Source organism: Solanum dulcamara, chromosome 9, assembly GCF_947179165.1.
Source record: "Solanum dulcamara chromosome 9, daSolDulc1.2, whole genome shotgun sequence".
NCBI classification, from domain to species: domain Eukaryota; kingdom Viridiplantae; phylum Streptophyta; class Magnoliopsida; order Solanales; family Solanaceae; genus Solanum; species Solanum dulcamara.
Genome location: NC_077245.1, coordinates 164,087 through 192,051, shown reverse-complemented (window position 1 = coordinate 192,051; position 27,965 = coordinate 164,087). Strand labels below are relative to the sequence as shown.

The 27,965-nt window shown below is 33.2% G+C and overlaps 3 protein-coding genes across 8 annotated transcripts; all 3 read left to right on the top strand.

Moving 5' to 3' along the window:
* The first annotated feature begins 350 nt into the window (after window positions 1–350).
* LOC129902865 (protein RGF1 INDUCIBLE TRANSCRIPTION FACTOR 1) lies at window positions 351–2,131 on the top strand. Its single transcript, XM_055978299.1, has 4 exons — window positions 351–642; window positions 747–941; window positions 1,039–1,254; window positions 1,519–2,131. The coding sequence occupies exons 1-4, from the start codon at window positions 640–642 to the stop codon at window positions 1,813–1,815; spliced, it is 711 nt and encodes a 236-aa protein (XP_055834274.1). The 5' UTR covers window positions 351–639; the 3' UTR covers window positions 1,816–2,131.
* Window positions 2,132–7,710: 5,579 nt separating this feature from the next.
* On the top strand, window positions 7,711–8,655 carry LOC129902894 (uncharacterized). The gene has a single exon (XM_055978338.1). It carries the CDS (start codon window positions 7,825–7,827, stop codon window positions 8,419–8,421), a length of 597 nt encoding a protein of 198 aa, XP_055834313.1. The 5' UTR covers window positions 7,711–7,824; the 3' UTR covers window positions 8,422–8,655.
* Window positions 8,656–23,252: 14,597 nt separating this feature from the next.
* Window positions 23,253–27,926, top strand: LOC129903887 (uncharacterized). 6 transcript variants are annotated; one of them, XM_055979403.1, is made up of 10 exons: window positions 23,253–23,490; window positions 23,584–23,638; window positions 23,707–23,757; window positions 24,102–24,401; window positions 24,544–24,932; window positions 25,348–25,447; window positions 25,926–25,979; window positions 26,078–26,167; window positions 27,222–27,350; window positions 27,444–27,926. In XM_055979403.1, exons 1-10 carry the CDS (start codon window positions 23,429–23,431, stop codon window positions 27,759–27,761), a joined length of 1,548 nt encoding a protein of 515 aa, XP_055835378.1. In that variant the 5' UTR covers window positions 23,253–23,428; the 3' UTR covers window positions 27,762–27,926. The 6 variants fall into 6 exon arrangements, with proteins under 6 accessions (XP_055835378.1, XP_055835377.1, XP_055835380.1 ...); XM_055979402.1 differs by having other exon boundaries at window positions 24,081–24,401; window positions 26,081–26,167; XM_055979405.1 differs by having other exon boundaries at window positions 24,065–24,401.
* The last annotated feature ends 39 nt before the right edge of the window (window positions 27,927–27,965 follow it).

The following is a 27,965-nucleotide window of genomic DNA, read 5'->3' as shown; positions in this document are numbered from 1 at the left end:
AAATCTATTGTTATATATTATATCTCCTCTGTTTAAAAAAGAATGATCTAGGTTGATTTGACACAAAGTTTAAGAAAATAAAGAAGACTTTTTCATCTTGTGGTTCTAAATTAAAATTATGTCAAATGTACCAAAATATGCATTAAACATGCTACATGAAAAGTTAAAATTAAAGTTTTATCAAAAATAAAAAAGAATTATTTTTTTTAAAATAAATTAAAAAGAAAAGAAGACCGTTCTTTTTAAAATTTAAGCAACATAAATCTATTTTTATATATTATATATTACATACAGGAGTGAAGTGACGATATGTTTATCCTCCTCTTCCTTTTATTATTACTCCTATTATTTTGTTATGAATGAGAGGATGACTATCCATCCGTTAATTTTTGTGTGCTGAATATAGATGGTGCTTAATAAAATAGGGAGGAAGGGAGCCGAAAAGAATAGTAAGTGACCGCCTTAGAAATGTGTGTTTCAATCACTTTCCTTGTAGTATTTCTCAGCTCACCCTCTACCTTTCATTTCCTTATTGCTGCACTCTTCTTCTCTCGACACACTTATTCTTATCCATCTCTTCCTTCTTCTAATTGAAACTAACTCTCTCATCCCTAACACGGAGCTTGCACAATATATATCATGGTAATCTTCATTTTCAAACACATATGTATCGCGAGTATATTTCTTAGCTTATTGGCTGGGTCTCAAATTGATTACTACTTATGTGTATTTTTTTCAATTAATAGGTGAGTCAAGTGAGGAAGGATGAAATTGGACCGGCATGGTTGAAGCCGCTGCTCAAGGCTAACTACTTCCATACTTGCGCAATTCATGGTGATTCAAATAAGAGCGAATGTAACATGTATTGTTTGGATTGCATGGGAAGTAGTGCTCTTTGCTCTTACTGTTTGAACAATCACAAACACCATCGCCTTGTACAAGTCAGTTATACTATAACTTGCTCTAATTAATTATGTAATTGCAAACTGTAATTATAATAATTGTGCCTGGCTCTGTTTTTGTTTTATTTATATGTAGATAAGAAGATCGTCATACCATAATGTGGTGAGGGTGAATGAAATTCAGAGATACATAGACATATCTTGCATTCAAACCTACATTATCAATAGCGCCAAGATTGTGTTTCTGAATGAGCGTCCCCAGCCCAGACCGGGAAAGGGGGTTACCAATACTTGTGAAATCTGCGGCCGCAGCCTACTTGACTCTTTCAGATTCTGCTCCCTCGGCTGCAAGGTATTCTCTTTTTCCCATCAATCCCAAATTTATTTTGGATACACATATACATATTAATTAATCTGGAAGCAACTATATATGGTCTCTGTTTCATTATTGGTGCTTCACTTATAACTTTGTTTTCCAAGTATATGGTCAGTTTTTACCTTAATTAAATTTGGTGGAGCATATTGGTTAATTAATTAGAAGTTCACTTATTGTACTTTTTGCTTGATTATGCTAATTAATTAATTAGTTAATGTGGATTTTGGATGGGGCATGCAGCTGAATGGTATTAGGCGAGGCGACGAAGAGTTGACATTTACAGTAAAGGTGAAGGCGGATGAATATTGGGATGAATCATCGACCCCAAAGAAGAAGCAACGCAGGGAGAGGGACGAGAGACTAATGTTTGGGTTTCGTCATCTGAATATTGAGGAGGGACATGCATACGACTCTAATATTCATTTTGAAGAAGCAGCAGCTACGATGATTTACAGTATGTCTCCTGATACGCCTCCTATCTATAACCACAGGAACTCAAGCAGGAGGAAAGGCGTTCCCCATCGTGCCCCTTTTTGATAATTAATTAATTAAGGGGCCGGCCGGGTCATCAAATTAAAACACTACTGATCCGTCACATACACACACACATATAAAATTTCTAATTATATATATACATACAAGCATGTGCATTAGGCAGGAGTATGTTGCTGTTAGCTAGCTATTTATGTTATATATATGCATGTATAGGATTTATGTTTTAACGAACTAATCCTTTTGTATATGTTAATTTACTTTCAAGCTCTGTAATTAAAGAAGGGAAGGGGAAGAAAATGATATACATAGTTTATGATGTAATGTATATATGGTGGTTTGAGAATAGGATATCTTTACATTTCTATTAAATTATTATTACCTCTTCCTTCTTTATATTTATATACTAATAAGTAGCTAGAATTTGGTGGATGTTGTCAAAAAAACAAAACATTACAAAACACTCCATTATATTGCACAAGATCCTTCTCAGCCTTGTTGAATGTCGAGTGTTGAAAGAGACGCGTCTGTCCGCGTATGAGGCGGCAAACGGCTTTTCGCATGAGTGGGAAAAAAAAAGAAGCAAACCCGCTACAGTGCACGTGCAACTCAACCGTTTGACCGCTGAGAAAAAGGTCAAGGGAAGTTGCTAGATTACAAGACATGCATGGGGAGAGTTAAGTAATTGGCACTCCTAAATCAGAAATACTGACAAGTGTAGTAGTTTTTCCAACCATACAAGTGTCCAAAGTAGTACCAAATATGTAGGCAAGCAAATACGTCAGTCGTCGTGAAAGTGAATAACATAATAAAAAAAAATAAAAAAAAGTAGAGTAGGGTCTAGTGTTTGCATCCATGTCAAATTGAGAGAAGCTTGGGGGACACGTAACATTGTTATTAAGGCACCGAGGTGGACTCGGGATATAGACTTGCCGCTTTCTCCTCTCTCTAGCCCCTTTAAAAGAACCAACATGATTTATTACTACTCGTATTTTTTTGGTTCCAATTCACTTTCCATCAAAAAATATTATAATTTTAATTTTTTTATTATTAATAAAATAATTTATAATCATATAAATATCTAAAAAAAATAAATTAATAAATTATGCAAGTCAAAAAATATCACGAACTAAAAAAGTAGTATATCACAAACGAACAAGCTACATGACTGGAATCTTTACATGTATAGAGACAGGTTATTAAATAAAAGTGAAAATAAGGACCGTGAGGAATCTGCCATCTCTTTTCTTTCTTTAGAATTGAAAGGTTGATGATCACACACACTCGCAAAGTCGCAATTTCTAGATGACGAAGCGTTCAAGTTCGTTTTGGATAAAATTAATTAGGATGCCCCCAAAATCAGCTTATTCCATATTTCTAGCTTCAGTCACAGGTTGCATGCGTCTTAATTGTTATGAACATGCATAACTATGAGTGTTACCAAGAAAAATGTTTTATTAACTTTTATTTTATTTTTTGAAAAGAGGTGTATTAGAGGATGAAAAATTGTTTTTGCCTAATTTCAAGGAAATTGTTTTTCTGAGCTAATATTTGACTAACAAACATGGGAAAAATTGGCTGCTATATATTAGGAAAAAATTACTTAACTACACACCCCTTTTTACTATATTTTCTTAATTTTTTTACTATTTTAAAAAATATCAAAAATTTCTTTTTTTGTTTTCACCATCCTCTTTTTTGGATACATCAATTAATATACCAATTTCATGATTTCCTTTCTTTTTTCATTCCACAAATCTCTCCACAATTACATACATTAATCTATTTTTCTCTTTTCAATTAACGATTTCAAGTTATTCAAGAGGTGAATTTTTTTCCATCACTTAAGTTTTTTGTTTTTTTAGTTTTTTCATCTTAAAAAATTGTTGATACATATGGATGAAGGTCGATTTTTGTTGTTCATCTTTTTGTGATACATATAGGTTCATAATTTTAATGTATCTAATTATTTTTGATTCTTAAATTAATGTATAATGCCTTTGTTTCAACATTATAATACATTACATTTGAATTGTATTTTCGAGATCAATAGATTTATTATGATACATTACTATTGGTGTACCTTGTTGGAATTGTTAAGTACAATATTTCTACTAGATACATTAAATAGGTAATTATTGTACATGAGATGTTATATTTGAGATAGGTACATTACTAGTAGTTGTTATTTATCAGATACATTTATTATAAATTCAAATTTATGTATCATTTTCAGAACTCATATGTATTAGAAAAAGATTAATAATAAAAAAATCAACCAGTTATTCTATCAATGTTCTGTCATATACATAACTATGAATATGATACAAACTAATATTGTTATAAAAACATTAGTGTTTATATATTAGCAATTATATTTGATAATGTCTATAGATACATAACTTTCTAGTTGAATAAGTTAAGATGTATGTATCTGGTAGTAAAAAATAACGAAATTTGTAACAGTTATGAATCAAATAAATAACTATGAACATGATACATACTAATTTGTGTTTTAATAAATTAAGGTTATGTATCAAAACTAATATTTGAACACAATATATTGTGCATGATAAAAATGTAATGTATCATAATATTAAAACGAATGCACGATACATTAATTTAAGAAAGAAAAAGAACTAGATACATTAAAAATTTGGATTTATATGTATCATAAAAAGATGAACAACAAAAAATCAAAAAAAATTCAACAATCTGATTTGTTGAAAATAAAAAAACGTGATGACAAAATCCTTCTACACATTCTTCTTTGCTCTATACCAACTCCCGTAGCTTTTTTCACTTTCAATAATGGCGTCATTCATGGATCTTGATTCAAAGCTCTTACCGGAGCCACCACCAACTCTCGTATTTTGACCAACAATAATTTTATCACTTTTATATCGTTCACTTCACTTTTTCAGATTTCAGAATGTCTCAACAAGATCGACAGGTTCATGTTGTATCAGTATAATTTGTCGACAATTAATATTCAAAAATTGAGAGTTTTTTTGGAAGAATGGGAAGAAGAATTATGAATTTTGAATTGTACTAGCATGTTTCAATTTGCCAGGGATTAAATCACATTGCCAAAAAAGTTTTTTCATAATTTATGCTTTCTTTATTTACTTTTTCATATTTAAACGTAACAAAATATTCAATTAATAGATCTTCCATTAATTTTTCTTTTTTACAGCAACAACATTAAAGGCATCACTATGTATCAGGGAAGATGACTTATGTATCCGATTTTCTCAAAAAATAAGAGATTTTTTTAATTAAAAAAAATATTATTAACTCTTAACACTATGTGATTTATGTAAGATTGCTTGCCTCTTCCCTTTTAAAGTGAAGTGATGAGCCCAATTGTGATGGTATTCTGTGACGGGCCAGTTCCATTATATGGGCTTTGGATAAAGTATTACTCACTTCCATATGACCCAATTAATTAAGGAGGTGCTCTCCTATATACTTTTCACTCATAGGAAATGAATACTATGAAATTTCAAACGTGTTTCTGAATATGATTTTCAAACAAACAAATCCGTAAATATCTACTTTAAATTTAAACAAGGATTAGTGAACATCTGAAAATAACATTTTATATAGTCGAGATTACTAAGTATCCTTAAAAAGAAAACTTGTCTAACAGAAGAGCACAAAGGGTATTAACATTAGAAAATTTTGTAATTTAAGGTTTAAGTGACACAAAAAGATACATTCAAAATCTTATTTGATGATATAAAATCATGTTTGCCTGGCAGCCTGTTCATTTTAAGGGTATTAATTGACTTTTAAAAAACGTCGTATTTAAGGGCAATTAAGCTATAGTTATTATCTAATTGCAGCTAAAGATTATGTTTGGTATATTGTTAGGTTCCTGAGACTAATTGTTTAGTACCCAAAATACACAATAATGTGATAGGACAGTGAGTTGACCGGAATAAAACAATTCCGACAATATATAATTAACAATTGGTTACTAGTACGTATTATTATATATTGTAGGATTGGGAGATTCGAAATGCAATTTTGTTTTTTTATGAATTACAATATTCAACTTATGTCCTAGCTATTAATTACTAATCTTTATAGGTCGCAACCACGTATGAATAAGAGCTGTTGTGTATTAATTTGTAAGGGGTTCTTGAAGCCTAACATGTGAAGGAGTTGTGTAAAGAAGAGAACATTAATGTGACAGAGTGTGTGTGTTAGGGGACAAGAACAAGCATTGTATCGTGGGTAGATCTCGCGGGATTTGCAACACCAAATGGAATAGTCCAAACCGACGACCTTAGCCGCAACAACCCGCGCGCCGATCGATCGATAATTTATATTTGTCCCATATGCAAAGAAAAGTCTTTCCATATTACTATTAAAAATGTACTAATTTATCAACATGTCCAGGTATACCCTACTTATATGCTTTGGTTGTGTTATATATATATATATAAATATTTGTAATTAGTATATTATCTATACATATTTTGTAAACTAGATGACCGTAAAATAGTATTTGACTGTAGAAAGACTCCATTTTATTTCCAAAATATTCTAACGAATTAATAAAAAGGAAGGGGAAAAGAAATACTGTAACTTGTTTTAAATCTATGGAAACAAAAGAGTGAACGAAATTATATGATCCAAAAGTCTGCGTTTAAATGGAAAAATGAAAATAAGAGTAGAAGAAGAAAATTAGTGTTTGAGTAATTACACTGTTTTTGGTACTAGGATTGAGCGTCATCAGTGATTACATAGGTCAACTATATGTTCTCTCTACCTTTTTCCATTACAGTTAATTTTAATTTCCATTTTTTAATTCATAAATGACGTATAGAAGAGAAAAGGACACAAGATCGGATTATTGACCCAACATAATTCGTTAGGCACGTAATTGAAATTGACAAGCTGGGAATCGGCCACAAAATTTAACTTCTTTACCAAATGTGAATGGTGGAGTTGAAAGAACATCAAGTTGTAGCTAGGCCGCTGTATAAATTTGAATATGATTTCTTTCCTTTTGAACAGTTTTTTGAGTAAAATGACGACCCTACTCCTAATTAATTTCCTTTAGTAATTAAGTGCAGCTGGCTCCAAAACTATTGTTGGAATGAAGACGAATTAAACAGCATTGATCGATACTCATATATTTTGTGCTTATAATTCTTATTTCTCATTGTTAATGCAAAATTAATATACTATATGGATCGGAGTGGTATTTGATAGGTAGATGCACTATATAATATTTTATTAAAGAATTCTGATTTTAGTAAAAATAAGTTCATCATATTTGAGCACATCGCACTCAAACTTATATTAGTTATTATATTGGACTTAAATTATTAAAATCTAAGAATGAGAATTCAATTATGTAGTTACGTACACAAAGTCAAGAATATCCATTTGATCTCTTTTTACTTTTTTAAGTTTCAGCTGTTCTTTTTATTTATCAAATTTTGACATGACATATCTATTAAAAAAATAATGATTAATATAATGAATTTATCATTTTACTTTTATTAATTGATAAAATTTTAAATATATTTACTTATTATATTTTTCAAAGACATTAATTCAATATTAATAAAATAAATATAAAAATATCAAATTAGAAAATATTTAAGAAAAATAAGACAAAGTTAAGAGTGTTGTTACCTTCCATATTCCTAATTGGTGAAGTCCAGACAAATTTGCTTGGGCTTCAAGGGTAAAGGCAAACGTTTATGCGTAGGAGCTGACACAAACATAAATCTATCTATAATCGTCACGTGTGTTCAGCTTGTTAGCGTTCCTTGCGTCAGCCCCCCGAGTACCCTTAAAAACAAATATGAAAGAAATAAGAAAGAGTCTTCATGGACCCCACTCCCACTTTAAAAGAAAAAGATAGGAAAACGCGAGCGATTGAAATGTTTATAAAAAGGGCGGTGACCGCCTCATTTGCACCCACAGCATCATTTTAATTCATTCATTTTTCTCAAATTTCTATTTCATTTCATTGGATCTTCAAGTACTAATTCATATATATATATATATAAAGAGAGAAATAGAGAGGGTATGGGTGCTTGCTTGTCTTCCTCCACTACCATCGTTGATCAGAAGCAGCTGACCAGCTACGTCATCTCAATCAGTGGAGAGCTCCGTCAATATAGCGTTCCCATTAACGTTTTTCAAGTACTTCAATCTGAGATGCCTTGTGATGCTTCCTTCATCTGCAGTTCTGATCGTCTTTACTTTGACGATTTCATACCTTCACTGGATTCCGAATACCAGCTTCTTCCCGGTCAGATCTACTTCATGCTCCCTGCCTCCAAGCTGAACTATCGACTCAGTGCCTCTGACATGGCAACTCTTGCCGTCAAGGCTAGCGCTGCTCTTGAGGACCTTAATAAAAACAAAAACAAAAACCGCAATTCTAGGAAGATGAGTAAAAAGAGCAATTCTCGAATTTCACCCATGCTTTTTCAAGTAGAAGCAGATGAATCACGAGAATGTTATACTCAAAGTCGTCATAAGTCAACGATGGGGCTTGGAGTTTCCATGAGATCTGCATCTGTCAGAAAATTGCAGCGATTATCTTCACGGCGGGCAAAGATGGCTGTGCGATCCTTCCGGAAGCTTATGACCATTCAAGAAGGATCCATTCTATCTTAATGGACTACTATTTACTTCATTTTATATAATTCTTTTTTTTCTGCCAGATGAGTAACATTATATTCGAGTTAGAGTTGTCACTTGTTATTCTCTCGCTCTACATGTAGTAAATACAAAACAAAATATATATGTGGGAGTTGCAGAGCATAAGATCAAATTGCCTTGTATGTAAATGGTTGAACAACAACTATGTATTATAATTATTACAGTTTTGTCAAAATAAAAATAAAAATACTGTATGTATTAATTATTATACTTTTTGTGCAATTCCTGCTTTCGGGTGATCAAAATTGTCGAAAAGACATGGCCACCAAGATTTAATCTGTAAATAAAAAATACTACTTATAGAAACAACATATATATGCTCTATATCTATCAAAATTGACAAGTCAGTGGGCGGATGATGATTTTAAGGGGGAATGGAGTAGAAAGAAATTAACGTGTGGAGAAGTCGTCGCTTACTATAATACTAATTAAATGGAAATGAGGAATGGTGGACGGATTGGGGCCAAAAACAGAAGAGCAAAAAGTTCAAAGTAGTGGGGTTGGCTAATTAAATATAATTGAAATTTTAGGATAACGGTTTCTGAATTTTGTATTTTATTTGTTCACACCCAAGCCTCTCACAATCGCAATAATTCCCATGGTCCTTGAACTGCTTTTCCACTTCTGAATTCACGCATACGACTTTCTCCTCCATCAATTCCATTCCATTCTAAAAAAAAAAAAGAAGCTATTGTATGTGCTTAGCTAATATGATTATACACAATTTCCCTCCCCCGTGTCATTTAATTTTTGTTATTCCTCCTATATTAAGGTTAGTAAATAAAAAAATATATATATATATATATATAAAAAATATAGTATCCGGATCCATAAAATTCACTGTGTGTGCTTAAGGAATTTAATCCCCTCACTGTACCCGAGGTTATAGATTATTTTCTCCAAGAATAAAATGGATAGATCATTAAAAAAGTAGCGATACCTCAAACTTCTTCAATTTCAGCAAATATATGCAGAAGAGAAGGAAAATTCAATGAAAACAAATGAGAGGAAATCCTCTATTTATAGACAACAAAGAATAGTGTGAGTAGGTGTTTATTGTGGTTTATCGAAAAAGTCACAATCCTTCACAAAAATCACAGTCTTTCAGAAAAGTTGCAACTCTTTTAAAGAAGTCACAACTTTTTGGAACGGTCACAACCCTTTTAATGAAAGGTTACAACCTTTCATTTCCCATTCACATCTTTAAAATCCAACAATCCCCCACGTGAATGGGGAAATGACTATTGTTAAAACATATGCATGAAAAATTGTGTGATTTGTAAGTGAGAATTAATTGCATCTGGATAAATAGGTTTCCCTTTGAACTTTCCTTAGTGAACATGTATCGGATATACTCGGTCAATCGATAGATTTAATATCTTTGAACCGTCGAGCTTTAGTGTACCTAGACAACATAAGTCACACAATTAACACTTTTAACTATTTCTGGTTCTCATTGTTTTGTTCGTTTCAACCATGAACACTTCCTGATTCATAAGTGCGTAGAGAACTGACCTTACCGGATTCTCCTTGAAGTGGCTTACACTTCACACTTACATAGGTGATATCTAAATGTGTTATCCCATAGAAACACCATTTGATATGTCCTGTATCAAACTTAGACATCATTAAAAGGTCTTAATGCCTTATCCTTGTTATTGAACATTGCCGCATCATGAGAATGGATCATAAAAATTATGTTGACAATGTTGAACCGTCATCAATGACTTTGTTTGATCTCCTTGAACCTAGATCTCGGGATCTTCAGTCTTCTAGGTAGAGTTACTGCCACGATGATTTGTCCTCGGCCATAGTCCCATTCTCTTTGATGATCGCTCAACTCCCTCTCTAGTTAGGCCTTTGTAAGTGGATCCGACATATTATCTGTTGACTTTACATAGTAAATTGTGGTAATTCCACTAGAGAGTAGTTGTCTAACGGTATTATGTCTTCGTTGTATGTAACGAGACTTACCATTATACATAACGCTCCTAGCTCTTCCTATTGCAGCTTGACTATCACAATGTATGCATATAGAAGCCATTGGTTTGGGCCAAAATGGAATATCTTCTAAGAAATTCTGGAGCAATTCTGCTTCTTCACCGGCCTTGTCTAAGGCTATAAACTCAGACTCCATTGTAGAGCGAGTTATACATTTTTGTTTGGAAGATTTCCAAGATATTGCTCCTCCACCAATTATGAAAACGTATCCATTTGTGGACTTAGTTTCAGTTGACCCAGTAATCCAATTTGCATCACTATATCCTTCAACAACTGCTGGATACTTATTGTAATGTAAAGCAAAGTTCTGAGTATGTTCTAAATACCCAAAACTCATTTCATTGCCATCCAATGATTTTGGTTGGGATTACTCGTGTATCGACTCAATTTACTTATAGCACAAACTATGTCTGGCCATGTACAGTTCATAATGTGCATCAAACTTTCCAACACTCTTGCATAATCCAACTGAGCTTGACTTTCACCTTTATTTTTAGAAAGATCAAGGTTCACATTAATTAGTGTTTTTGCACTTTTGAAGTTTAAGTACTTATATTTTTCAAGTACCTTTTGGATATAATGAGTTTGAGGCAATGCTAGACCTTAAGGAGTTTTGTGAATTTTAATTTGCAATATCAAATCGGCAACTCCTAAATCTTTCATATCAAATTTACTAGAAAGCATACGCTTAGTAGCATTTATGTTTACAATGTCGTTACTCATTATTAGCATATCATCCACATATAAACAAACAATGACAACTTTGTTTGGAGTGTCTTTAATGTAAACATATTTATCATACTCATTAATCTTAAATTCATTTGTCAACATGGTTTGGTCAAACTTCGCTTGCCATTGTTTGGGTGCTTGTTTTAGTCCATAAAGTGACTTGACAATTTTGCAAACTTTATTTTCTTTACTAGGAACCACAAAGCCCTCGAGTTATTCCATGTATTCCTCCAATGCTCTATTTAAGAAAGCTGTTTTTACATCAATTTGATGAATTTCAAGGCCATATAACATCTGAATAGATGCTAGTTACAGGTGAGTATGTATCCAAATAATTAAGTCCTTTCTTTTGTTTAAATCCTTTGACGACAAGTCTTGCCTTATATTTGTTAATAGTTCCATTAGCTTTCAGTTTTCTTTTGAAATTTCATTTTGAACCCAAAGATTTGTTTTCTAGAGGAAGATCAACCAAATCCCAAGTATGGTTGCTCAATATTGAATTAATTTTACTATTAACGGCCTCTTTCCAAAAAGATGAGTCCGCAGCGGACATAGCTTCTTTGAATGTTTGAGGCTCTTTTTCAAGAAGAAATATTACAAAATCATATCCAAATGAAGTAGATGTCCTTTGACGTTTACTTCGCCTTGGATTCTCTTTATTAGGTACAATCATCTTTGGTTCTTCTCGAGGTCGTTAAGATCGTTCATTAGATACTTTAAATTAGTTTTATACGGATAGATATGTTCAAAAAATTCAGCATTATCTGATTCTATTACCGTATTCTCATGAATATCCCAATGTTCGGACTTGTGAACCAAAAATTGATATGATTTACTATTTATAGCATATCCAATGAAAACACAGTCCACAGTCTTAGGTCCTATTATGACTCTCTTAGGTTTAGGAACTTAGACTTTGGCTAGACACCCCCACAATTTAAAATATTTCAAGTTTGGTTTTCTTTCTTTCCATATCTCATATGGAATAGACTGTGTTTTGCTGTGGGAAACTCTATTGAGTATTCGATTTGCTATAAGGATGACTTCCCCCCGCAGGTTTGTGGTAAACCTGAACTTATAAGTAATGCATTCATCATTTCCTTTAAAGTTCGATTCTTCCTTTCTGCAATTTCATTTGATTGAGGTGAGTAAGAGGCAGTAGTTTGATGGATGATTCAATTTTCCATACATATTACTGCAAAAGGAGATTCATACTCTCCACCTCTATCACTTCTTATTATTTTTATCTTTTTATTCAACTGATTTTCAACTTTAGTTTTGTATTGTCTAAATGCTTCTATTGCTTCATCCTTACTATTTAACAAATAGAAAAATAATATCTAGTGCAATCGTCAATAAAAGTTATAAAATACTTTTTACCACCACGAGTTGATGTTGACTTCATATCACAAATATCTGTGTGAATCAATTTTAAGGGACTGAAATTCCTTTCAACAGATTTATAAGGATGTTTAGCATACTTAGATTCAACACATTCTTGATATTTTGATTTATTGCACTCAAAGTTAGGCAATACATTTAAGTTAATCAGTTTTTGCAAGATTTTATGATTGACATGTCCTTAACGTGAATGCTATAAATTACTTGACTCAAGTAAGTAAGAAGAATCTTGAACTTTATTATTATCAACAACCATTACATTTAGTTTGAAAAGATCCCCAGTGAGGTAGCCTTTTCCTATAACACATTTCATTATTAATGACAACTACTTTGTCTGAGACTAGAACACATTTGAATCCATTTTTGATAAGAAGACCGGCAGAAATCAAGTTCTTTCTTATTTTTGGAACATGACAAACTTTGTTCAGCGTTACCACTTTGCCGGATGTCATTTTTAGGAATACTCTACCATATTCTTCAACCTTAGCCGTTGCAGAATTTTCCATATAGATAGTCGCATCAGGTGCAGTAAGGGAATAAGTAGCAAAGGCTTCTTGGATAGCACAAACATGCGACGTAGCTTCTGGATCAAGCCACCATTCTTTAAGATTTCCTATCAAGTTGCACTCAGTCATCATTGCACATAAGTTTTCAACATCACTATTTGTATCAACCATGTTGGCTTGACCTTTCTTGTTTTTCTTCTTGGGAGCACACTCCACAGCCTTATGTCCAGTTTTTCACAGTTGTGGCAGTCTTTTTTGAATTTTTTTTGCTAGGATAGTTTTTTGGTCCAAAAGGTTTTTTTCCTCTTTTTTGATTTATTTGGATCATCCTCAACAATATTTGGTCTCATAATTATTGAGTTTTCTTTAACCTTCTTTTCTGCAGCCTTGTTGTCTTCCTCAATCCTGAGATGAACAATCAAGTCTTCTAGAGTCATCTCCTTTCGCTTGTGCTTCAAATAATTTTTGAAGTCTCTCCATGAATGAGGTAGTTTCTCAATAAACGCTGCTACTTGAAATATCCCATTTATGACCATATGTATAATGGATAGTTTAAAATTACTACTATATTCAATAATTTTATTAATATAACTATTGAATTTGATCATACCTTCTGCCAGGAGATCATGAATAATGACTTGTAATTCTTGGACTTGAGACATGACAGTCTTGCTATCAACCATCTTATAGTCCAAAAAATTTGCAGCGATAAACTTCTTTAAGCCTGCATCTTTAGTTTTGTATTTCTTCTCAACAACATACCAGAGTTCTTTAAAGGTTTTACAAACACTGAAGACGTTATACAAGCCATCTTCCAATCCATTGAGTATGTAGTTATTGCAAAGAAAATCAGAATGTGTCCATGTCTTAGTCACAATAAACTTTCATTGTCAGGAGTTCCTTCTTCTAACACAGGAATATCTTCACTTATAAATCGTTGTAGATTGAGTGTAGTCAGATAGAAGAATATCTTCTGCTGCGAACGTTTGAAGTCAATACCAGTAAATTTTTCAGGCTTTTCTGCAGTAGTCATTGCTGTAGAAACTGGTGTTCTACTGGTTGAAGGCATTATGTTTGCTTCAAAACTTGATACATTTGTATCACCCATTATGTTTAAAAAAACAAAAGTAGTGTTAACAACAAAATAACCAAATAGGGATTTTTGTTCAACTCAATTAAGTTTTTATATTTTTCAAACCAAAAATAAAAATAAAAACTCAATTAACTTGATGAAGATTTTATTTCTTCGAACCAAGTTAATCATTGGAGTAGAAAGTCTTTCAACTTTAGTCTCTATCCCCCCAAACAGAATATAAGATGAAGCAAAAATATATAACTTATTTCTAGTTTAACAATAAAGTTTTATATTGTCACGACCCAACTCCGTAGGTCGTGACTGGTGTTCAAACTGGACACTCGCGTACACCCCTATTAACTATAATCAAACCACGCATAATTGAGAATGTAAGAAAATAGAATGGTATCTCAAAACTGTCACATATTCATATATTAGCACAACCTGTACCTAAGGAGTCACAACTTATCAATAGGTAATGCGATACATAAGCCGACGAGGCTATCATAGCATGTGGGGTTGTCCCATTATATACGTATACGCAAGCCGACAAGGCTACTACTACAAAAGGAAATGTCCCAAAATATAAGTCATACTAACAACGCTGAACATCATTTATATACAACCCACACATATGTCTACAGACTTCTAAGAGTACCAAAAGTATCATATGGCAGGACAAGTCCCCGTCGTACCCCTGAATAAACATATGTATACATCAAAAAGGGGTTTATACCACAAGTCTAGGCTTCGATACAAAGTATCACCCCAAAATAGCTGCGTAAAAATACTAGGCTAGCGGATCACCGAAGCTAGTACCTGTATCTGCGGGCATGAAATAAAGCCCCCCCGAAGAAGGAGGTTGGTACAAGATATGTACCGAGTATGTAAAGCATGAAATACAATAGAAAATATCATAATTGAAGTAGAGAGTCCAGGAGACAAGTATAATAATCAAGAACTCACTGTACCTGTGCCTTACGAAACAAATTGTGCATATCATTATCATATACCGTACCTGTCCCATTATGGGACTCGGTACCATAATCTTGTTATTATATTATCATATCATCATATACAAATACCGTACCCATCCCTCTAATAAGGGACTCGGTGAATGAATTCGTGTACACGTATATCGTACCTAGCCTATCGTGGGACTCGGTGCCATAACCATATCATTGCATCATCATGTCACTATATAGCGTACCCGGCCCTCTAGTGAGAGACTCGGTGGATAATGTATTAAATTGTGCGTTATAACATACCTGGATCGGGACTCGGTGAAAGAAGTAATAACAACATGTACTAGCAAAGTAGTGAGTAACCATATGCAAATTAAATCATTATCTGAGACTCAATAGAATAAGTAAAATAAACCCGTACTTGAGTATTAAAGGCGATAATCATATTAAATACCCTCTAAATGTCACTATGGACCATATCAAATGGAGCCTCAGAAATCATAGACATGTATTAAGATAATGCGAAACAGCTTATGGAATTAGAGACATTTGCCATCGTAGAGTCCTTAGGAATAAGAGCTTATACATTCACTTACTATTCAACATATAGAAGGCTCGAGGGCAATAGCTCAACTACTTTAAGAGTTTTACCGTCAAGAAGTGAATAAGAGTCATGAATTATACTCGAAGCTTATGAATGAAATTACCCCCAAAGCTCATATCATATATCACTTATGTCTAAGACATGCCCAAAGAAAAAAGGGATAGCTTTACATACCTTTAGCGCCTATTCGCAACACGACATGTATACGCTGCTCGAAGCGTCTCCACCTATATTAAGATGTCAAGAACTATGCTTAAGTTACGTTAAGGTCCAAAATGTACTCTAACGTTAGTAACTCTTTTCTAGAAAATTAGGCGACATTTTCCTTATATTCAAATCAACTCCATAACAATTAAGCCAACATTAATACCCACACGTTCATGTACTATATCATATCGAGGGTATTCGATACAAGACTCAAAAATACGTCGGACAGCCCGCATGCTATGCTGAATCAGTCCACACATAACATTTGATCATAACCCCTTAAACACAATAGCTCGGCCAGCATGCAACACAACATGTAACTTTAGATATTATTTATCTTTCAAGCTCAACAAGAATAACAACGTACCAAAATAGTCCCAACACGGCCCAAACAAAAAATTAACATTAACATATATAATCCCCTTTACTTTTAACACATAATCCATAACCATAATAGCAAAACAACAATCAACTCAATTTAGTTTACGCAATTTCGATTATGTCCGAAAGTCTTACGAACACCTACGAATATATCAAGAAAACCACATATGCTTCTCATATGCTATCTCATACCATATTTTCATCCAACTTCGTGGCTTATACCATCCCATACGTGACCACAACATCATTCATTCACGTGCAAGAAAACCATGTTAATATCACTACAAGTTCTGCAATAGTCCACAAAATGAATTCAACCCCAACTTTAACATTTAATTCCTTTACTCACATCACATAATTCACGATAACAACAATCAAAATACTACTTAAAATTAATTCATCAATTCCAACTACAACAACCCCCTTATGTGGTTCAACTACACTTTAACCTCAACCTTCATAATTTCATGGATTCAATTTATATTTACACATTTACAATACGTCTAAACCCTTACTAGAATGTGTAAAAAGATGATTAGACCTTACCTTTACAATTCGATTCCTCAACTTGGCTGAAACTTGATGGCTTCAATTAACTCAATTTTGCTGCTCCTAGGATCACCCTACGTTGTTGTAGACTTTCTAAGGGTGAGATTACCTTGTAAATATTAGTTTTGGATCACTAATTAGTACTGCAAGTTCAGCTAACCATGGCTGAAGTTCCAAGTCTCTCTATCTCTTTATTTTTCTCTAAGTTAGGAAGAAGAAGAATGAGATAAAAATGAGCTCTTAGTCATTAGTTTAGGCTTATATACATAACCCTTGAGAGTGACACGTGTCCAACCCCTAAGGGTGACATATTTTCAGCCCCTACACGTGTCCAGCCCCTAAGGGTGACATGTTTTCAGCCCCTACACGTGTCCAACCCCCAATGGTGGCACATGTCTATCCCATCCATGCTCCAACCAGCTGCTGTCACGTGTCTTGGTGGGGTCCACTTAGTAGTTGCATCACCTACTTGCCCTTTTCATAAAATGCAGCCTATTCATTCTAAGTAGGTGCATCACCTACTTGAAGTAGGTGTATCACCTACTTACTCTTTTTCGTAGGTTCGTAATCTAGTCTCACCTTAATAACCTATGCGCTCTTTGCTACTTAAGCTCGACATGTATTCAAGTAGCTTAATTGTGTAAGACATCCAACCCAATAGCTTAAGCAAGTAGGTCGATTACCACGACTTATTATTTGACCTCCAACTCCTTTCAAATCCTTCCAAACCTATTTTCCAACCATCACTACTCACATAGAACTAGTCTATGCAAAATATGGGACATTACATCCTTCCCTTCTTCGGATCATTTGGTGACGTCATGGATCACATGGATCACCTGACAACTTTAAAAAAGCTTTAAAAAAATGTTTCAATGTACAAAAGTATGGGGTATAACATATATGCTTCAAACCAAAGGAGTAGAAAATAAAAATAATTTAGTCTCCGAAAGTCAAACAAAATAATTCATGAGAAGTCACAAATTTTCAAGTGATACCTTTACACGAAAAATATAAAATTTAATACATGACCAATATCATCAAATCAATGGTCACTAGGGTCGATCACGTAATGTATTTACTGATTTCATGTCACTTATCCTCTTACAAATGACATTATTTAAGTTCAAATTTGTAAATGTAATGCATGTGACCATTTTCGTTGATAATATTTGGTTCCTTCATTTTATTTGTCCTCTTCAAATGAGAAGACAGTAACAAACAACACCAAAAAATGCAAATAGTCACGTCACTGGAGTAAGTTTTCAAACCAAATTCGAACATTCAGAATTATATAGTAAATTTAAATTCCTTAAGATTGTTATCCCTCCTGTATTAAGGTTAGTAAACCAGAAACAGTAAATATAAAAAGAGAAAAAATAATAATATTCGAGTCCATAAAATTCACTGTGTGTCCTTAAAGAATTTAATCCGCTCACTATACCCGAGGTTATAGATTATTTCCCCCCAGGATAAAATGGATAGATTATTAAAGAAGCAGCGGTACCTCAAACTTCTTCAATTTCAGCAAATTCAGAAAGTAGCAATGTAATCACACAAAGATACAATTTTGTTTGTAAGAAAATATATGTAGAAGAGAAGAAAAATTCAATGAAAAAAAAGAGAGAGGAAAATCCTCTATTTATAGACAACAAAGAGCAGTGTGAACATGTGTTTATTGTGGCTTATCAGAAAAGTCACAATCCTTCACAAAAGTCACAGTCTTTCAAAAAAGTTGCAACTATTTTAAAGAAGTCACAACTTTTTGGAACGGTCACAACCGTTTTAATGAAATGTCACAACCTTTCATTTCCATTCACATCTTTAAAATTCAACAATATTAACCAAATTTCTTCTTTCCGATGTTAATTAAGATATATTGAGTTGGAAGTTAGAAAAAGATAATAGGATCAGTAATTTTTCCTACTGTATATCTTCCGCTCAAATATTTGATCTTATAATGTCTCCCAACATATAATAGACGAAGTTGTTAAGTATAAAAACAAGGAAGTTAAAACGAAGAGAAAAATAATCAAAAGCCATCTTAACCTATATCCGGATTTTCAACTACACTTTAGGAGTTCTATCACTTTTCTGGAATGCTTAAGACTAACATTATTACCTCCTAAATGCTTATTTGGTAAAGTGAGTGTATTTCACTATCTTTGAAAGAGAGCACAAAAAAACAAATATTAAACTTTTATTTCAATATATCATTTCATAAATATACGTATTTTTAATTTTTCTTTTTTTTCTTATTTATTGTCTTTCTTCTCTATAGCAACAAAGACTAAATTCCTCCACCACTCACCATCTCGAAGTCGCCACCGCCATCACCATCTTCACCATTGTTAATTTCACATGTGTTTTTAAGCTTTCATGTAAAAAAAATTGTAAAATCAATCAAATCAGTTATAGATCAAATGATATGTATTTATATCACTGAGAAAAAGATTTGCATTAGATTTGAAAAAAATCAAACTGGGTTTACATCAAATCCTATTGAACCCCCAAAAGAGATTTTTTTTTCTTTTTTTATAAATAGATCTTTTAATTATCAATATCGAATTTCAATCAATCAACTATATCCCCGAATTTATATGTTATCAATCTCATTAATTATTCAATTGATGGTGAATCTACCTATTTCTCTTCAAAATTGACGTTGCCGATATCGATAATGATGACATGAAATGCATCATCGGTTCTTTCTCATCTTCCTTGAGTTGATAGTACTCGTCTCTATTGACCTCCATTAATGGCATTCCCACTGCCTCCGTTCGTCCTCTCTCTTTTCTCCCGTCTCATTTTTTTAAGTTTATTTTTTAGGTTCTCCGATGAGCAAAGCTTGAATATTGCTCTAAGAGCTCCACCATCACCATTCATCTTTGTTCCTCATCAACCAACTCCGATGGACTTGCATTTTTACAGTAATGGTGAAATTACTTCAGGGGTTTGAAGGAAGGAGGATAATATAAGGAGAAAGGAGAAGATAATTACTAAAAAAATTAAATCAAATTTCCATATGTCAAACATGTGAAATTCACGAGTCAACATAGATGTGATTGTGACCTTTTTAGGGTGTAATTATTTCAGTCTCAAATAGTTTAGAGGGTGATAGGACTTTCATGAAGATGAAGTGTGTAGTTGGAAATCTGCCTATAGATTAAAGGGGCTTTTGGTTATTTTCTCTTAAAATGAATAGTAAGAAGATTAAAAAGTAAACAAGGAAGTTAAAAGAAATCGGATATTATTGTTCCAACAAAAGTGAAGAGTATATGTAGTATGATGTGATTTTCCTCTTAGAAAGCTTAAAGGGTGCAAACATGTACTTGTAAAAAGGATATTATTGTTTTAAAAAGCAACGGGTCAGTCGGAAAACAAATTGTTAAGAGATGGCCGTAGTATCGCAATATATATCTAACAAAATTGGCCTGTATACCTTCTTTCAAGCTAGCTAGTACTATATACTGTTTTAGTTCATATATATACTGTAGATTAATTGCATGATGCTTAGAGGTTTTCTTTATTACAGTACTTAGCTTTTTTGTGGTCTATTCTAAGTATACTTAATCATTCACTAGAAATTAGAATGCATGATCCACACATCTATTGAAAGTAGTCCTTAATTAATTTGTTGACATTTTTCCGGTTAAGATGAAGACGATATCATACCACGTACACTATATGAAAAGCGACGCTACCTCTTATAAAAATCAAATCAAAGGTAACACGGCGTCGATGTTTCCCCACGCGGGCGGCCATATTTGTTGACCCTTTGGATTAATGCTTCTTGTACTTCAAGGCATGATGCATATATATATATATATATGCCTCCCTTATTTTATTTAATTGTTGTTTGACTTGATCGATCAACATTTCTATGCAGACCGTACTAGTATTTCTTCTACAGACAACATTATATAATGTAAAATGACATTATATAATACTATTATCGATACATCATTTCTTCCTGCGTACGTCTAGCTGTGGCGTCAAACGAGCAAGTTTGCTAGTACTAAAATACAAAGATTGTCAAATGATTTAATTAACTTACTGATATGTGTAAAAACAATGCCATTTGTTTTTTTTCAATGTTTGCGGCATTAGGGCAGATCTAGAACAGCAGAGACAGAAATCAATAGCTTTTGGTTGATTCTTCTTCCAAAAGGAGTCTTTGAGGGCCCTTGTCCTCTTAGCCACTCAGCGGGAAATATCTCGTCCACCTATAGAGTCTGGGCTTACTACTCTTGTATGTACAAGTCTCGACCCGACCCCCAATTTTTAAAGCTATCATATAATAATACCATGTATTTAATGTTTAATCGTTCTGGACTTTCAAATTCACTTCTTCGGACATGAAATTAAGAATTGACCAAACCTAATTTTAAACTCGAAGGTCTTAAGTTAAATGTTCAAGTTTGAAATTAAAATTTAGTTCTCTGGGATAAAATTTAAAAGTTCTAATCTAAATGTTAGGAGTGAGGAACTAGACAAACTTAAATTTATATTGAAAGTTCATCTTGAGGGACAAGTTCCATCTTCGAGTTCTTTTTCTTTTTAAATAGAGTATTTACTCAATAAGAGTGCTTGACTTTTTATTAAATTCTCTTGATAACTCAAAAATCAAGGAAGGCTAGAAGCAAAAGATTGAGTTCAAAAGCTTTAACAAATTAATGTGGAGATTAGATTCAAAAATAGATTTGGATACATAAGATCAAATATCCAATGCCAGATTTGCTAGGATCATATCGAGAGGGTTTTGGATTCTATTTCTCAAAGAAGGTTTAAATAATTCACTATTAAGAATTGTGTGGTTCATGAACTAGCTATATTGGAATTACCATACAACCATCATACTAATGCAAATGAGAAAATAAAAAATAGAAAAATTTGACACACTTGAGTTGAGGATTTTTCGAAATAATTTCTTTATTTTCACGAAATAATAATAAAATCTATATATATTATATCTTTTTCAGACTTTATTTAGTAAGATTTTACTAACGGTCCGTTTGGTTAGAAATAAGTTATCCCTGGATTAATTATCATGGAATTAGTTATTCTGTGATAAGTTATCCCGCCATGTATATAAGATAACTTATCCCATCACTATAATATAAATAGTGGGATAAGTTATCTGATAACCAAAAAAAATACCAAAATTTTATCTCAAAACTATTCTTTTATTATATAACTATTTATTTTTATCTCTTACACCAAACGACTCAAATTAATCTGAAAAGAATAGATAAAAAGAAGTATAAAGTTGTTGGGTTTGTATCAAAAGACATGGAGGACCCATTTCTGCTGCACCTGCAATCTTAATCATGAATGCTAATTGAATCCCCCCACTACCCCCAATGTCCTGACTTCTAAGAATTAATAGCCTCTTTGAATTGATTTATTGTTAAACAGCTTATAAATTGAAAATTATTTATAAGTTAAAAAAAAATAATTAGATGCAGACCAATTTTTTTTTGACTTATAAACTATTTTCAACTTATAAACTGCTTGAAATAAGTTCATCCAAATAAATTCAACTATTTATTGAGATTTATTTTAAGCACAAAATAACTTTAAATTGACTAACCAAACACTAAAAAAAATAATTAAAAACAACTTATAAGCACCTTATAAAGCAATCCAAACAACCTCCAAGTATACCTAGCTACTTCACTACCTATATTAATGTCGAAAGAATAGATAAAAAGAAGTATAAAGTTGTTGGGTTAGTATCAACAGACATAGAGGACCCAATTCTGCTGCACCTGCAGTCTTAATCATGAATGCTAATTGAATCCCCCCACTATCCCCAATGTCCTGATTTTTAAGAATTAAGTATACCTAGCTACGTCATTAATGCTCTACGTACACCAATTTATCAATTCTACCTGCCTACCTCCCTTCTTTTCTTCTTGTATTTTTGCTTTTTAAATTTATTTATTTTTCCATAACACTACTCCAAGTTATATTTCCCATCATGCGTCATAATTGCTACTATTATTATTGTTGGTGCCTGGTGGTTGTTATAATTTAACCTTTTTATATCATAAATAGTTAAATACATAGTCTAGATGAATAAAGGTGTTCTAAAAGGTGGTCTTCGGATGAATTTGTCTTTTTATGGTTTTATTTATTTTCTGAAAATTTAAAAATAACAGCTTTGTATATGTTGGAAGAGTGATTATCTTCTCTTTCTTTTTTTTTTCTCCAAAAAAATAATTTATAAAATAAAAGGTCAAAAGTGAAAAAAAGAAGCAAATAGTTGTTGGGTGTGCTACCATTATGTATTGTTCATGAAATATGTGGGGGTCAGAGTAATTAATAAATAAACAATTTATTTATATAAATAATAATAATGGAGTAAGAAGATTGCTGATACTGCGTGGGCATTTAATGCATTTGGTTTACCCACTCCCTCTTTTGTTTGTCAATCTCACTCAAGCTATACATACATATACATAGAGAAGAGATATTAATCTTATTGTAGAGGCAAGCCAATTAACCGCTAATATAATTGTGTCGGCGCTACCTAGCTCTGATGATGCGGCTGGAATTGGAATTGGAATTGGATTGTCCCTCTCCTTCTGCAGCTCCTAATTAGTATTGATCTTCCTTGACTGCATCTCCAATATCCAATTCTCCAGTTCTGACTGACTAACCATTGTTAATTTTACTCTTCTTTAATACTTACAGTACTAGTGCTGCTCTGCTGCCCTGGGATCATGTTCTCAATATGTCTCCCACACCTGTAAGTCACCGACTAGATAGAGATTATTTTGATTTTCATTTACCAGATTTTGATAAGAGTTCTTACAGGAAGGAGACTCTTCTTTTTGCTGCAACTCCAATCAAACTCCAAAATTCCAGGTACTGGAGTATATACACAACATACATTGCTATATATATAGTATCAAATTCAACTTCTCTTCTGTATTAGACTACTTTGTTGTATGGATGGCTTTCACATTCTTTGATTCAGAATTCACTAATTGCTTCAGGTGTCTCTCTTCAAGTATATATTCTATTCCAACTATTCTATGCCCCATCTTAACTCTTAACCACGTCTTTTTCTGGACACATTATTTTGTCTGATATTGGAACATTGTAGAATAGTCTTTGTTGCTCCTATTTGAATGTCCCTCTGATTAATTAATGGTATTACAGTTTTTAATAGGCAATTCCTTTTTCAGCGCAACTGTGTCTCCTTGCAGTCTTCCATGGAATTGATGAAAGAAATTACTACTCTCGAAATTGAGATAATGCGTTTGGAACGATATTTACTCTCACTTTACCGGACAGCTTTTCACCAAAATCTCCCAGCTTTATTGGAAAATCAGAAAATCCATTCACAGGGCAAGATAAGCTCCTCTACCCAGTGTACAACGGACCACGATGTACAACTGGATACGTCAAAATGTGGTGCGGACCAATATGATCGAATCTCCACTACACATGCTTTGCCTGGTGTAAGTGATCAGATTCAGACTGCCAAGAAGTCATCGTCTATAAGGGTCAATACATCCAACTCCTGGACTTTGACATAGACCTAAACTGATACTATTACATTATATGTTGTTTCAGTTAGAATTATCTCAGTTGTCTTTCCTCAAGGCATTAATTGGGTGACAAAGTGTCTATTATGAACAACTGCAGGAAAAGTTAACTGATTCTGCCCACCGTAGTCTTGCGGATCATCTCATTGCCTCCCGCATGGATGATGTTCTTAGTTATCCTGATAGGCTGTCCGAAGAAATAGTCAGATGCATATCTTGTATATACTGCAAATTTTCCAATCCCGAAATTCTTGCTCAAAAGGGATTATCAGTTTCTTCTACTTCGTCATTATCATCATCAAGCACATTTTCTCCGAGAAATCTTTCAGGCAGCTGGAGCTCACATCACAATGAGGAGAGCACTGAGCAGTATGAATTTGAAGTCTGCAAAGATGACAACAGACCATATTCTACAATGATTGAAATTTTGAAGATATGTCTAGATGATGATAGTTTCAATTATGCCACAGCAATGCTGCATAAGTTCAGGTTATTCACAACGAACACAAGTAGTTCAAATTTTGAAATTTTTATGATATTTCTAGAGTTAAAGAGTACAGAAATCTTCAATACCTACTAGTGTGGGACTTGATCAAAAAAGCATGTTAAGAACTGTTCGAGAAGCTTACCAAGTTTAGTGGACCAGTTTGAATTTATCATCCTTTGCTGTATACTAATTAGAAAGCTGTAAAATGTGCCATCTGGAAAAATATTAATTGCAAATTGTAAGTTCTACTGCATCTGAAATTGTTGTCACAAATACTTGTTAATTTCTCCCTCCCTTTCTCCACCAATCAAGGCTAAAGAGAAGATGCAACTTCTAAATGGACAAATGACAATACAATCTGGATATACTCAATATAGTAGTGTGTAAGTTTATTCTTACTAATTTGATGCTCTGCAGGTCACTGGTTAAGAGCCTTGAAAAAGTTGATCCAAGAAACATGAAGCGTGAAGAAAAGCTAGCATTTTGGATCAATATTCATAATGCCCTGGTGATGCATGTAAGATTTTCTCAGTGTTACTTTTGAACATTAGCTTAGTAACATTTTACCCTGAAACAAATTGATATGGATTATCCCGTATTGATGGAAAACTTACCGCGTACCAGATTACAAAATCATCCAAGGTGGAGCTATTGTTTTAGAATTTCAACCGTTTTATTCATTCTTTTCATACTCTTGTTGGGAGATCATGACACTCTCAGTTATACTTCTCGTCACCAGTACCATACTAGGACTAAATGTGTTGTTCAAATAATGACATATAAAGTGCCATTCTGGAATGCATTATGCTTCCTTTCAATTGGCTAAGTACGTAGTATACTTAATACTAGCGTCAACTATTCTTGCACTCATTGCTCAAGACGAGCATTTGATTTGGTCTCCTAATGTGGGGATTACGGTGTTTCTCTTTCTTTTTAATTATTTAATCCATCCTATTGAGGCCTGTTATGAGGTACTATATGGCTTCTTTTTTCAGGCTTACTTAGCCTATGGAACTCAAAATTCTGTCAGAAGTTCTTCAATCTTGAAGGTAAAATAAATAGCCCTTATCTTTTTCTTTTTCTAAATAAGAAAAATATTTACTTAGTATATAATATCAAGAAATATGAGTTTGTCATTAAACTACAGCAGGCAGCTTATAATGTGGGTGGCCATTGCGTAAATGCTTATCTCATACAGAGCTCCATATTAGGGATACAACCACACTATTCTGCACAGGTATGCTGAATGCTAAGTAACATCCTATTCTAAGATCATCTTACCTTTTCAAAAAAGAAAGAAGAAAAACATCCTATCACTAAATTGACATGCCTATGTCATCCGATGATAAAACTATATGTTAGGTTTCTTAGCACTTCTAGCTTCTTCTTGTTTGACAGCTAACTAGCTTGTGGAGCATCAGCATTATATTCTCTTATTAGTGAATTATTCTTCAATGCTATTTTAGTCTTATTAGTGAATTGTTCTTCAATGCTATTTTAGTTAGAGAACGCTTGGGATTATTTGCTTAATATTCTGACCTCATCAGTTTGAGGATGGTCTGGACTGACAGAGAGAGATACAAATAAATTCGAAATGTTATCTAACATCTCTTACCCATCAGTAACTTTCCTACTATTTTGATAATTGATCTAGTTTTACTACTGATGTTCTGGGGACTTGCATTGGTTTCCTGGACAAACATGGAGTCATGGTGTTGCTTTTTTAAGTTCATTAGCGGATGTGCTCTGCACAACAGCATAGCGACCATAATCTGATCTTCATGAGAAGAAAAGAAAATGCTAACGAAAACAAACAAGTATAGCTTGTTAAGTCCTAATTATGTTTGAAAAGAAGATGGTCTTATCCAACATTTTTTTTTATTGAGTGGTTCCCAACTTCCCAGCACTTTTGCATCTCCAATTTGTTAAGTTTTACATTCAGATCCTATATGATTTTGGCTCCCTCATACGAACTACAACCTCCGTTTCAATTTGTTTGACCTACTTTCTTTTTTAGTCCATTTGAAAAAGAATGATCTTTGATACATTTGACATATCTTTAATTTATGACCACAAAATTCGAAAGTCATTCTTCGTTTTCTTAAATTTCATGCCAATTCAAAATAGGTCAAACAAGTTGAAACGGAGGAAGGTACATTTTACATACAAAAGAGTGGGATAGGGAAAAATAATTATCTAAAACGGAGGAGCTGGAGGAAATCATTGTTCTACATTCTACTAATTATATGTTTTATGGACTGGATGCTTTCTCTAATACAACATGAATGCAGTGGCTACGGACGCTCTTTTCTCCGGGGAAAAAGTTTGCGACAGGAAATTCTAGACATACCTATGCAATTGAGTACCCTGAGCCACTTGTTCACTTTGCGCTGTCTTTGGGTGCATCTTCTGATCCCTCGGTAATATAATGTTCCTGCAAGCTAAATAAAAATAATTCATGGATTTTGCATTTATAGTATGCATTTTCAATGCAATCTGCTGGGCACATGCAGATCCAGGTTTACACAGCGAAGAAGGTATTTCAGGATCTTAAAGTATCAAAAGAGGAGTTTATACGGGCTACAGTTTACATTAACAAGGACAAAAGGATTTGTCTGCCTAAAATCATATGCTATTTTGCAAAAGATATGTCCCTGAGCAAGGATGGAGTAGTTGAAACTGTCATGGGATCTCTACCGGAAACTCAGATGAAACTAGTCAGATCCCGCATGAAGGACAGAGCCGATAAGTTAATTTATTGGTTACCACAAAGTTGGACGTTTAGATATTTGATCCACAAACAAGTAATCCAGGGAAGATTATCCATTTAACTGTCAATATTAGCGTGCTTATATATTTCTTTACCTCCTTTAATTAATTGCTAATTACTCGTGTAAGCATCATTATATATACTCTGTTGGGATGTTCAGTAAGTTTAAAATAAGGTTGTATCGTACGGAATTATATATGATCAAAGTAAATTAAAGTTTGTCTGATTTTTTTTTTTTTTACGGAATGGAACTATGATTGTATCT

What these genes read in the sequence shown, in the direction of transcription:
- LOC129902865 (XM_055978299.1), top strand. An exon ending in AACACCATCGCCTTGTACAA is followed by an intron (nt 942 to 1,038) that starts GTCAGTTATACT and finishes ATTTATATGTAG; the next exon opens with ATAAGAAGATCGTCATACCA. An exon ending in TCTGCTCCCTCGGCTGCAAG is followed by an intron (nt 1,255 to 1,518) that starts GTATTCTCTTTT and finishes TGGGGCATGCAG; the next exon opens with CTGAATGGTATTAGGCGAGG.
- LOC129902894 (XM_055978338.1), top strand. Translation starts at nt 7,825, where the DNA reads ATGGGTGCTTGCTTGTCTTCCTCCACTACCATCGTTGATCAGAAGCAG.
- LOC129903887 (XM_055979401.1), top strand. Translation starts at nt 23,429, where the DNA reads ATGATGCGGCTGGAATTGGAATTGGAATTGGATTGTCCCTCTCCTTCT. An exon ending in AGAAGTCATCGTCTATAAGG is followed by an intron (nt 24,402 to 24,543) that starts GTCAATACATCC and finishes GAACAACTGCAG; the next exon opens with GAAAAGTTAACTGATTCTGC. An exon ending in ATAATGCCCTGGTGATGCAT is followed by an intron (nt 25,448 to 25,925) that starts GTAAGATTTTCT and finishes TTCTTTTTTCAG; the next exon opens with GCTTACTTAGCCTATGGAAC.